Consider the following 13,372-nt stretch of genomic DNA (forward strand, 5'->3'; position numbering starts at 1 on the left):
CTTTGTACCCATTACTTTTTCCACTGACTATTTTTAGGCTCACATTTCTCTTTGAGCTGCTAAGGAAGGTTTCTTTAGCGCTGCACCTGTTCAAGATCCTTTAAATGCGGTTTATGATTACCATATTTTTCTTAAGAAAGATCCAGTTCTCTTGCATCAGTGTTATTGTCTTCACCTGCAGTAGGCTACCCCCCATGATGATCAGCTCTGTGAAGCCAAACTCTTTAATAAATACCTTCTTGTATTTGGTTCCAGTTGCGTTACACCACTAAGCTGTATCGCTTTTGGAAAGAAAGAAAAAAAAAAATCATGCAATGGTCTCTGTAGGGCAGAGCTAGGTGAGACATGCTCTGTGAACTTCAGCACTTCAGCTACTATTTCTTCCTTTTTTGCGTGGTGATACCAGTTGGATTTTAATAAAGTCACTACTGTTCAGCAAGACTTTAAAGATTTTAAAATGTTTGTAAGTAAAATTTACCGTACAGCATTGAGGTATGTCGGTACAATATACACTGAATAATTTTAGAGGAAACATTAACATTTCAAAGCCAGGCAGAAGTTGGGAAATGCCAAATTAAGAATGTCTCTGCAGCTCTATTTTGACTTCCCATTCTTTTACATACACTTTATGTTTCAGCCTTGAATTATATGATTGAACACCGTTTTCTTCACTAAATGCTCTAACAACCCAAGAATGCTTACTAGCAACATTAAAAGCTACAATACCCTAGAGTACAGTTAACTCAATTACAATGTACTGAAATGACCTGAGAAAATTTTAATTTAAAGGAACTTTCCAATTACATGTAAAGATGGCTTCAAAAGAACGCAAGACCTTCAAGTTGTAATATTAAGGTGAAATTTATATATCTATGGTTTTGGACAAATGACCAGTGTTTAAATATGAAGCACAAAGTCTGTAATCATTCCAAACTCATGCAAGGACCAGTATCTTAATGGTGTGAAGTGGTTGGAAGGATTTGAGGTGAATCACAGCAGTTGCTTTCAGTTGTTGTGAGGTGGTTTTGTTTGGTGGTTTGTTTTTTGTGGGTTTTTTTTTTTTGTTTGGTTGGTTGTTTCTTCGTGGTTTTTATAGAATCACAGAATCAGCTAGGTTGGAAAAGACCTAGATCAAGTCCATCCAAGATCATCAAGTCCAACCTTTATGCTAGGACTGCCAAGACCACCACTAAACCTTGTCACTAAGGGCCTCATCTACACAGTTCTTGAACACTTACAGGGATGGTGATTTCACCACTGCTCTGGGCAGTCTATTCCAATACCTGATTATTCTCTCTCTGAAGAAATTTTTCCCAATATCCAATTCAAAACTCCCCTGGTGCATCTTGAAGCCATTGCTTCTTGTCCTAAACCTCTTGTGGCTTTTTTTCTTTCTTTTTCTTTTAAGAGTTCTGTACTAAAATTAGAAAGACCCTTTTAAAAATGATGATCAGGAAGGTAGGAAAGAGAATGCTGGTGCTGAGTTTGGCTGATAGGTAGGAAATGGCTATTACAGCTGTCCGGTAGCAGTGCTGTACTCAGCAGTACTTTACACAGTTCTGTGATTTGGGAAGCATCAGAGAAGCCTGGTCTTTGAGCAAAGAACATTCACTGCAGCACTTGTAGTAATACGTTGAACAGCTGAAGTATATGCAGTGCACACTGGATGTGCCTGTTTTTACAGCCACTGCTGCCCACATGATATGCACGAGGAGGAAGCTATTCTGAAAGAATACTTAATACTTGGGAACTGAACCATTTGGATTTTAATAAAAATATGTTTAAGGTGTTTGAGTGGTCCTTTGCCTCTGTGTGATACTGGCCCTGCGGTGGGGCTATAAACGAAGTGTAGCATTCCTGGGCCCAGGCAGTGTGCAAGGGCATTCCTAGGTTAAACAAAGTCTTAGTTTGCATCTGGCTGTCCTTCGTACCAGGGGAGCAGACAGGACGTGCTTACAGAATGGAAGATTCTAGCACAGTTTATGCATAAAAGAAGCACAAATTTTGATTGTGTGATCCAGCCTTCAAATTTCTAATTTCCTAACTTCTGTATTACTTGGTCTGTCAAGAGTTGATACATAGGATAGATTGTTCCCTTCTGTGTTAACAGTCTTAAAATACATAACAGGCTAATGAGGTTAGGTCTCTCCTCAAATCTTCTGCTCTTAAAAATACAATTGCAGTGTCTAGACTGATGATATTTGGCATTATCTTCTCCGTTCCCTCCACCTGCTCCAGACCTGAATTCTGGAGCACACAATGGGACAAAGGTGCCTTGAGAGGCCTCCTTAGTATGTCACAGCGTGGAATAATGACTTTCTTTGTTTTAGGGGCAGTGCTAGTCTTCATACAACTCATGAAAGTGATTTATTTTCTTGTATCATCAGATAAGCTGTTTCCAGCTGACCATGTCTGAGTCTCTCAGAAATATATTTTTTTTTTTTTGTAATGGTGTACCTGAAGCCATGACTTGTTTTTCCTTGTTACTGCTTTTTGTGAGAGCTGTTGTATAAGGGAGGCGTGCTTCTTTTTGCCTTTGCAGAACTAGAAGGCATTAAGTACTGGGAAAGGGGAAGCGAGTGGGGAACACGTGGTGAGTGAGAGTGGAGCTACAGTACTTAGCTGTCTTTCTCATCCCCCAGTAATTAGCTGTTGGGGAACATGAAGTATATGGTATTTCAAAGGAAGTGACCAGAGCTGCAGTTAAATTTTGCTTTTGCTTTCTGTGTATAATCCTTAGATACTTTGCCCAAGACACAGCACAGAAGGTAGCATGTTTGCTGCAAGCTTGCCCTGGGATCATGGAATCAACTAGGTTGAAAAGACCTTTAAGATCATCAAGTCCGACCCCCATACCCCAGGGCTGCCAAGTCCACCACTAAACCATGTTACTAGTGATGTGATGCGTGATCCTAAGGAGTGTAACTCATCATTACATCTTGCTTGAGGTGCTGCTCTGCCACACGAAAAACAGCTGCCTGTGTGCATGGAACTGACCCGGGGATCTGGGCATTAAGTATAATACAGGCTTGAGAAACCTCATGGCTTTCTAATGAGTATGTGTTGTATGTGCTTCAGGTTGTTCACAGAAGCTTAAGAACCATGTTGTACTGATTTTTCTTTCTGCTTTATTTCATAAATATAAGCGAACTTTCTGAAGAACGCATGCTTTTTGAATGAAAGACTTGCTTTTCCTGTTGATTCCATGTGGGGTATATGGCAATCCATTATGTAAACCAGCATAGTCAGAATACATACCCTCCCCCCCCCCCGTTGCATTTCCTGTACTGCAGGTTTTTTGGATTTTTTTTTTTTTTTTAATAGAGAAAACAAATGAAATTAGAATTTATAGATGCACTAGAAAGCTTTTTGGGAAAGAAGTAGTATTCATAATTCCTTTTATATCATTTTCCTTGCTTTGTGACTGAAGATAGTTACCTGAAGCAGCTTAACTGTCTTCCAGGTTTGCACCCTGGATATATTTCTTTCTTAAAATTATTAATCCTCTGAAATTTGCAGCTGCTGCTCATTTTAAGTTGATTGTTAAATTTGAGATCCGGAAGGCAGAAATATGTGTGTGCTCTCAGGCACGGATAGATGGGCACAGGGACATGTACGTAGCAGGGCAGTGATTTAGGTGATTCGTTCAGCTGTTTCTGTGTTGGTCAGTGTGTTGCATATACGTAAGGAACAGTTGTGTAGTGATACCCTGTTCCATATCACCTATCTGTTCCATCCACCTGCAGTTTGGAGTCTCCAGCTGGTAGCAGGTTTCCAACATGCTGCTTGCTCCCCTGGCGATGCTGATGAACTCCCGTCAGGAGTTAGCCCTTTATTCTGCTTTATTTTCACCAGTGTCTTTCCCTATCTTACACCATGTTTAGCCTTATAACCTTAATTATATGTGGAATGTGGAGAATGCTGTATTATTTTTCTGTATGAGAAGACAGTGAACTCTTAATTGCTTAGTTCAAATATTAAAACATTCCTTGTGCGTCAGGAGTTTGCTTAATCAAGCTACGTTTTAAAAAATAAATGTAACTATCAAAAAGTTTCTTCTGATTGCCTTGCTGTTTTGTTTGCATTGACCCTGTCTTTACTTTGTTCGGTTTTGTGTGAATGGATGTTATTAATGTTACATTTATTTTTGTTTCTTTTTATTATCCTTTAGGAGCAACATTTAAAATGTTAAAGGCAGTTTTAAAAAAGAGCCGAGAGGGTGGAAAAGGGAACAAGAAAGACTCAGGTATGAATATTAATGACATATTTTGTGATGTAGATGAGTTGTGTCTTATAAATCCAGCAATTAAATGTATTCTGTCCCTGCAACGATGCCCTATCTCGAGGGCTGTGGGAGACTCCTGTGCTGATGCCAGCGGCAGGGAGGTCTGTCAGCCCTTGGCCCTCTGCTTGGTTTTGCCTGCACTGTTCACATGCAAAGCTTAGGAGCAGATCTGAATCCTCCTGGAAGGTGTATCCAGGGCAGTCCTTCCCAAATCGCTGCCCAGAAGGGCAGATGGCAGCAGGTTGCTCTTGGTTGTTACCAAAGAATTACTGAGGGCTGTGTGTATTGTCCTGCCAGCTTAAATATGGCCCAAAGCCAGAGGTTCAGAACCCTGAACTATAGAAATAGATTTTAAACTACTTACTCAATTATATCATAGAAAAAAGCCCACATGTATTATATGGGATAGAATTCTTATTATTCATTAATTTAGATAAAAAATTATTGACATTAAATTTAGTGAAAACATTTTAAGTTGATTATCAAACTTCTGTCATGTTCTAGTCTTTGATGTAACTACAGAAATTTTTGAAGGTTAAATCATTAATAAATTTTACTTTAAAGCTTACTTTACTATTAATCATAACTTTAGATAGCCATGACTTACCTGTATTGCCTTTCAGGAAAAAGGGTAAGTAAGAGCTTTTTAATTGCCATTTTTGAGGGCAGCAAAGGAGCAGCAATGTCCTTTGAAAAGGAACAATAGTTAGAAAAGTGCAGGTGCTGGCAGTTGAGAATTAAAATTGCAGGCTCTGTGCGGGCCATTCTGAAGTCTGCTGCAGTATCTGGAAGGCTGACGGACCTGAGGGACGGTTACATTTTCTTCACAGTTAAATTTTTAACTTCATACTATTAATGTTGGCTAATACATTTGATTTTCTGATGAGTTATAGCCCAAGTTATCTGTAAGAGTGACTTTATGCTGTTTGGCAATACAAATTTATTACTCCCAGAATAAAAAAAAAAGTAAAACTAGATATTCGTTTAATATTGTAAGTATAGAATATAGACTAACCCATTCATGTTTTTTCAAGACCTTTAAAGCAATGCAGTCATATTTTATTTGACGAACAAGTTATATATGTAGCTCGCATTGCAGCTTTTAAAACTATACTGAATTAGAATTCTGAGTCCTACAAGGGGAGGGCATTTTAAGTGTTCTTTTGCAAAAAGCAGTTGTGTTCATCTGGCAGGTAATGTGTTCTTCAGGAAATTCTTGTGGTCTTCTGAAGTTTACACTCAACCGAGGTTTCTTTCTGAGTGACTGAAGGATGAGAGCTATCCTGAAAAGAAAAACCATTGACACTAGATCAAAGATGCACAGAAGTGATCACAGAGCAAGACGAAAGGCATCCTGTTAATTTTGTGTGTACTGCTGACTTGAAGTTACCAGCTGGAGTTGTTTAAACATTGTGGGCTAAAGATTCCTGTGGTGAGGCTTTCATTGGTACGTTTTTCCTTAAAATGCTAGATGGAAATTGGTTTAAGCTCAAAAGGAAAATCAGGCTGTTTGGAACAGAGCTTCAACCAGGCTTTGATTAAAACCTGAAGCTTGAAAAGGCTTTTTCCTGTAGGTCAGAAAGCAAATTTTTTTTTATTTTATTTTAGGATCTCATCACATCTGTCTGGATTAATGTGAGCAAAGAAAGGGTTTTCTCCCTTTGTTTTTAGAAACACAGTGATGCTGTATTTCTGAACACCAAGGGGACTGTTAGAGTGTGGGACTCTGGTTTCGTTTTTTTTTGTATGAGTTTTTTGTTTTGCCTTTTAAGCAAAGCTTTAGAGTTTCATGTAAGGAAACCTAAGTATTGGGAATAATAATGCCTGGCTGGTGAAACCTAGAATAAGGAGGAATGCAGGACTCACTTTTTAAAAGGAAGTAATTTATACAGTGTATTGCAGAGATTTTGGCTTATTTTGCATTTGAAGATGTTGTGAAAAGTTTGAGAAGAAATGTGTGTGTTCCATTCTGTGTTACATTCAGGACTTCCTGTAAAGTTGTATTCAGTTTAATAGTTTTCTCTTTTGTTCCAAAGCACCTTCCAACTCTTTCAGCTGTAAGACTTTTCTCAGCTTTCAGAAAAGATGTGAAGCAAGCGAAGGAGACATTAGACTTTGCAGAACTTATTTTTTTGCTTGCTCCTCTCCCTGGTTGTTTAACTCAACAATGAGAAATGGGATTTTTTTTAATTGTAGAGTTGTCCCATTTCATGGCCCTTCAGGTCTTTATTAACAGCAGCTTCTCTTAAAATTTACTACTCTAAAGAACTATGAAGATAGTGCAAATGCATGCTAATGATGGAAGCTGACCTGAGAGACAGTTAATGTGGAAACATCCACCCTTCTAGCCACCGTTTAAGAGAGTAATGCAGTAGTAATTTTAGATGCTTCTCTCAACTTTGTGGACACATAGATTTGATTTTTTTGCTTATGAAGTTTTGAAGAAGTTTTCAGAATTTAGGAGGAAGTAGATGAGTGAACACAGCTCAGCAGTACCAGGCTAAATACGATCAGGAAGACTCCTGTGATCTGTTTTCCCTATGTACCCAGTTTAGGAATAATGCTGAACAGCTGGAAGATAGTAGTATTTTAAGTTGCCACAGCTGTTCCAGAATTGACTGTGTGAATGTGCTTGCAAAGTTCTGCTAAGGTGTTTTTGGTAAATCTCTCATACTTTGTATCCTAATAGACAGATGAGAGATGCTGAGGTGTTCAAGAGCAGTAACTCCTGAAGTCTCTGGCCGGACCACTGGGATTGTTTCACTGTGACTGAAGTTGAATTGGAAGAGGTTTAAGTTAAACTGCAATATCTTGTTCTTAAACTGAAGTAAGCCCTGTTGTCCCATGGGTTAACTTGTGCATGAAAGGAATGCCTGGAAGTCTGTGCAATCCAAATCTGAGTGGGATGATTCCTGTTTTACTGAATAGAGCTTCCTGTTTGTGCATTAACTGAATCTTATTGGTTTTACATGTGTTAGCCTTGTGGAACCAATGCAAATAGGAGTGGCATTTTTTTCCCCGGGTTGAAGGCACAACTGTAGTATTGAAGTCTTTAAAAAAGGTTAAAGAACAAAAAGAAATGAGGATTGTGGTTTTTTTTTTAAATAGCTTGTATGTATTTTGATGTTGGAATTTCCTCATTTGCCCGGATGTAAGGGTTTAAGAGCTGAAGTGTACATATCGTTTTTGAAATCTAGCTGCTGGTAATGTTAATTACAATTTGTAATAACTTTTTTTAATTTAGGGTTATCTTGGAAAAAATGGGTTGCAAGACTTAGGGTTGATGCTTTTTGGTGGAGGCTGAAGTGCTATGCTAAAAACTGGTGGTTTTTATAAACAACTTCTGCTCAAATCCGGTGAAAGACTGTCACATGGAAATCTCACTTTTGAACAGAAAAATGGCACCATAGGCTGTTCCAGTAGCAGTATGTTAGCAACGCATAGTTGGGCTCAGATCCTGCACTTTTTTCATGAATAATTCTTCTTTTATTGAAATGTGTTGATTTAGGTGCTGCTGGGAGGCCTTGATAGGTAGATGGCTGTTGTAGGATTAGGTAAAACCCGAATTAAGAAAAAGTTGCATGTATCTGCAAACATATATGAGCGTAGATGAAAAGAGGGCAGTGGTGACAGTATGTTGTGTATGTGTAGAACAACTTTTCAAAACAAAAATTACTAAACTTACTTCTAAACATGGATTTCAAGAGAAGGTAATTGATACTGTACTTGGGTAAGCTGATGAGCCAAAGCAACAGAGTTTCAGAGAAAGCAGATCTTTGACCCAGGCATCTAGCTTTTACATCCAGCTTTTTTCAGGTTTTCTGCAGTATGAAGCAGCCTGTCTTTACACCCCTTCAAACATAGTTACTTCTATTCTATGGAAATAAGTATCTGTAGATTGATTTTTTTTGTTTTGTCTTGTCCCCCTTCCTTCCATTGAAGTGATGTGTACATACTTAGTAAAGGACAGAACTCAAGGGGGGAAACACTACAATCTGCACCTGTCAGATCAAAGTAATTGAAAGTAACTATTTTGTGAATGTTTGGAACCAACCAGGAAGAGGGCAGACAGGAACATTAACTTTTGTGTCCGGGAAAGTAATCTCTGTTTATAATACCTCATGTACACCGAACTGGAAATACACAGCAGTTATTCTCTCCATTTGTCTTTGTTTCTCAAGGCTTTAATTCAGTCTCAAAAACAAAGTAAAAATTTGGTATTTTGTTCTCTTTGTCAGGTTGTAAACATCAAATAAATATTATCTCTTTAAACTCTGAAAGAGTTATCAAGTCCTTTAGAGATTCCTTCAAAGGTGTGTTTCTATTAAGAAGAGGCAGAACTAGTATTTTTTGATCAAGAGCCTACCAGAGTGACTCTCAGTAGTCCTTGTCATTTCTGCTTAGGGCACACCTTTTCTTCTTCATTGCCTTTTGTCTGTCTTTGTTTAATGGACTTAATTTTCTAGATTTAAGATAATCTCATCTCTTCATTTCTACCCTGAGTTTCTTTCTAACTATGTTGGAAATTTCTTTCCGTTCTCTTCTGTGGTGTTTTCATACTTAAAAGTGGGTCATGTTTTCCTGTTTATTTCCTTGACATTTGAAAATTCACCTTTGTAGCCACTGGAAGATTCTCTGCCTCTGGTCTCTCTTGGAAGGAACTGACCTTTTTTCTTTTAGTATAGCACAGAAACTTCATGTCTTAGTGTCACAATTTCAGTAATCAGGGCCAGAAGACTGTTAGACCTCAAGTCCTGCAGGGCTACCTTCAAGCCTTGTCTGTGATGTGGTGACAGTATAAGGAATATACATAAGTTTCGGGATATACACAAACAGTCGCTTTTAATTGTGATTCTCTTAGTCTAAGTTCTACTCAGCTACTTGTTCTGAAGTGCTTTAAAATGCTAGAGATAGGTTTGTATTAGTATTTCCTGTTGGTTTTATATGCAGTCTGTAATTATGTTTGTTTTCTTTAACTGTCCTAAACTCAGCAACTTGCCTTTTTTTACTTACTAAGCAAAAGGCCGTGTAATATAAAATACTTGTAATTTATTCCAATTTAGAAAATCCCGTATATTAAATTCCTGCAGAACATGCCTAATTATTTCAGATGGCTTTTTAGTAGCATGAGCATTGTCATTCTGTTGACCCAGTATCAGGCCTGAAGGAACACAAATAATGGAAGCATTGTGCTTAGTTTGCTGTATTCTTCGTGCACTAAATCCCATCAGAAATTTAACATCAAATGGAGTACATGGTATGCAGGGAAACTTTACTGATTTCAATAGAAACTAATGTGGTAAGTAATTCGGACTTTCAGGTTTTCCTGCTTAAAGCTTATTATCCATTCACATGGTACTCAATTAACAGGGGACAAACGATAACGTCAACAAAAAGATCATGTTTAGAATGCAGTGCTATAGTCCTTTAAAGGCAGGTAATCTGGAGAAATGAGATCAGTGGTTTTACTTTCTGGATGCTGAAATAAAAGGTATTGAAGTGCTTATTATTCATATGCATCAGACTTTCAGTGGTTGACTTCGTATTCAGATTTTTTTTTTTTAATTTGGGCTACAAAAAAGTTCCGTATTAACAGATCTGTATTAGATCTTGTTTGATTCTCCTGTAGATCAGGCTTAATTTTTTTACAATGCTCTTTTGAGACTTAATTTCCTTTGCCTTTTCATTGTGTTGTATTTAGATATCTTTATGTAAGTATCTTTCACCTAGATATGAGTGTACAAAGTTTTTGAACATTAGGATAGAATGGATGCTTTTTTTGCTGCATTATGTTCTGTTGTAGATTAGTATACTCTTAGTTATTTTGTTTGTATGCCTTGCTCTTTATCAACATTATATACTAAACAAGTTGGATGAAATATGTGAATTTGAAATGTCTTCCTTTTTTTACGTATGATCAGATACAATTCAGAAACTGAAATTATGCTAATGTTCTTTTTGAAAAATAAAATGGCTCAAAGGCATGAACTTGGATCACTTGCAGAATGTTCTGCCATTCTGTGTTTTCCTTTTTTCCTGTTAGCATAGGATTCTGTTACCAGCCTGACACAAATGTGCTCAAATTCACTTTTTTTTTTCTTTTTCCTAATGGCAACTAAATTGCTATGTTAAAGTGAAGTTTCTATGCAATCTTTTATTAAGACTTGCTACTTGTTCAAGTTTTTTTGGAGTTATTTCCCTGTAGCAGTAAAGGTTTGCCTCTCAGCTGAACTTGTTAAGTTAAATGCGTATTTGAACCCACCTTTCTTGCTTTATGTTTTATTAAGGATTTCTGTCTGACTAATATACTTACCTCCAAGCTGAGAGCATCAAGATACTCAGATTTGCTTCTGGGAGACTGAAAGGCTTGAAATGATTGAATAATGTAAGTTTGCATTTTAAAACTAAATATGCAAATTCAGTTGCCTTTTTTGTCCAAAATCTCTGTGTCCTAGGCTTTGAATTTTCAGTGCAAAGGGACTTTCTGGTGCATAAAATACACATCATCTAGTTGGAACATTGAACTTGTACTGGAATACTTTCAAGCTTCAGTCTGACTTTTTGTTGTTACTCTAAAAATATCTTGCAACAGAAGAAGCATTGTTTCATGCATAAAATATGGAGCTGGTTTTGATTATCCTGTGTTGCTTTGCCCACTTTCTGTGGCTGTTGACAGTTATTTAAGAATTTAAACTCCTTTTTTTGCTGAGCAGTGAGTATTTAATGTGGTAAATGTCTTTTCCCAGAAGTTAATACCAGTGATATATCCCATTTATATAAATGGGGAGAGGGGGAAAGGGGGAAAATCCTGCCCTTGAAATATATAAAAAGAAATTACTTCAGTAGTTCTAATAACCTCTATTTATCTTTAAAAATTGGTTGGGTTTTTGAAACTAAGCACTACAAGAGAACATTAGTATTTTGTGTACTGAAAAAGTAATCTAGAGTTCAGAAATAAATGCCAGAAAGTGAGCAAATAATGTCAAATACAAGCATAGTTGGCAAAGATTGTCCATGTGGACCTTTTATTCTAAGCTTTACTTGGTTTGTTTCACACTTAATGCGCTTCACTGCTTCTGGTACTCTGGCTATAATGAGTTTTCTTACCGTTCCATGCCAGTTTCTCCCTTTCTCTGGTCTCTGCAGAGTCTCAAGAGCCAAAGAATGAAATGTGGATCTTTGCTGATGCATGTATTTTACATGACAGAAGCCTATTTTCTCATCCCAGAAGGCTAGGATGAACTCCTTCACTTATCATGAATTTTTCTTCAACTCCTAATCTATGTTGGTAGTAGCGTGAGTGGTTACCTTGCCTGAACTGGAAAGCCCGGGTCACTTGGCTCCTTCTGTTCTCCTAGACTGACTCACTAAATCAAACTGGTTGTGCATGTACAAGTACACAAACACATAAGCATTTTACTTTTGAAGGACATAAATCCTTTAATGAGCAATTATCAGTGTTTTGCAGTTAAAATAAAGCACCTTACACACAGTCACTGAACCATGTTGCAGAGTTCTGTCTGCAGTTCCCTCTAAATTCTGTTGAAAAATAGGATGGAACTTAGAAAAAAACATTTTTAAAATATCGAAACCACTGTGTTTTGTAATCCTTCAGCAGTTTCTTACTACGTAGACATAGCGATGCCTCATGCTGCAAAGTGCTTCATGACTTTCCTCATGCCATATAACTAACTTCTGTTTCTCCACTCATGATTTCCTTCTGAACTTTTTTATGAAGTCTTACCTTTGTTCTGCTTCGAATAAAGACTGTCAGGAGTAACGTGTGGGCACATTTGCATGTTGGATGTTTCTGTCTGCAGATACAGGCATCTGCCTGTAGATGGGAACAGTTTGCTCCTTGGGCTGTTCTTCACAACTCTGCAATTTATGCAGAGGTACCATGGAGTGCTTGGTGTAAAGAAAACAGGTGCCTCATGTAATGCTGTTAACAAAATTATCAGCAGTAGGTACTGTTGTTAGTCTTTTGCACACTCCCCATGTCAATGTTATTTAATTCCCTCTCAACTTGCACCATAATGTCTGCTCTAAAATAGCAGAGGAATTATACCTCTTAAGCTCACCTTTTCAGCATTTGATGGCAGAGATTCTCCACAGAGCATTATGGGAGTTTGTGGTAGCTGTGTATGCAGAAGTTATCATAGAACTGCAGCACTGTGGTGACCCAGGATTGTGTCTGCTCAGCTTCTGAGAGTCTCCAGAGATGGGGGCTGTACAGCCTCCCTGAACAACCTTTTCCACTGCTTTGCCGCTCTCACAAATTTTAACAGCACACCAGATATATAGATACACAAAGGCTAATAAATACAGTCATTCTCCATTCTGACAGAAGTGTCAGGGCAGTTTGCAGACAGAATATGGGCGTGTATATGTAGACTGAGCCAGCCGCCGGGTTTAATGCTGGCTGTGTTCTCTGTGGAGAATCTGATATATTTCTTGTCTTCACTGTGTATTGATCTCTGAGGAGTGTCAACAAAAGCCAGCAGTGGCCTTGGTTGACACACAGCCATAGACCAGTCCCATTAACATTCTCTCTTCCCAAGGAGAATGAGCAGTGGCTATAGCAGTGTTATACAAGTGCAAAGTTTGCAGCTGTTACATGGCAAAGTTTGTATACTGCTGCTTTGCTTTAAGGTTCATGCCAGAGTAATCTGGTCGGAGCTGGGCTGTTACAGTCAAGTTCACATTAGTTTGGGAGGTGGTGTCAGTAAACTTCACCCCAGGGTGCTTGCAAGGAGGCTGTTTCAGCAATAGGATCCTGTAGTGTTAACAATTAACCTTTTTTTTCCTTTTCTTTAAACATCTTAAGCAGAACTGCAGAATTTTAAGATTTCCTCTGCTGTAGCACAATTTTATGTCAGATACATTTTTTTAAGTGGCTTGAGAGTCTTTTGCTTCACTTTAGTAGAGAGTTTAAGGAGAAAAAGACACAATCGGATATCCCAGAAATCCATACTGAGAGAAGTCCGTAGAATGCTGTCTGTTCTGCAGTCACTGTCGATATTCAGACTGAAGGAGTCTGCGTTTTCATTGGTCTAGCTTTCGCTAAACCTTTGTTTGGAAGATTGC

The 13,372-nt window shown here is 38.0% G+C and overlaps 1 protein-coding gene across 6 annotated transcripts in view; it reads left to right on the forward strand.

Moving 5' to 3' along the window:
* TANC1 (tetratricopeptide repeat, ankyrin repeat and coiled-coil containing 1) overlaps window positions 1–13,372 on the forward strand; it is an 84,949-nt gene that overhangs the window by 18,165 nt on the left and 53,412 nt on the right. For all 6 annotated transcript variants that reach the window (XM_057415648.1, XM_057415646.1, XM_057415643.1 and 3 more), the window contains exon 2: window positions 4,172–4,246. In XM_057415648.1, coding sequence (XP_057271631.1) covers window positions 4,186–4,246 — 61 coding nt within the window. In that variant the 5' untranslated portion in view covers window positions 4,172–4,185. The remainder of the gene's footprint in view (window positions 1–4,171; window positions 4,247–13,372) is intronic.

Source organism: Pezoporus wallicus, unplaced genomic scaffold (assembly GCF_028554395.1).
Source record: "Pezoporus wallicus isolate ANWC-B61680 ecotype Strahan unplaced genomic scaffold, APGP_CSIRO_Pwel_v1 contig_736, whole genome shotgun sequence".
Lineage (NCBI taxonomy): Eukaryota > Metazoa > Chordata > Aves > Psittaciformes > Psittacidae > Pezoporus > Pezoporus wallicus.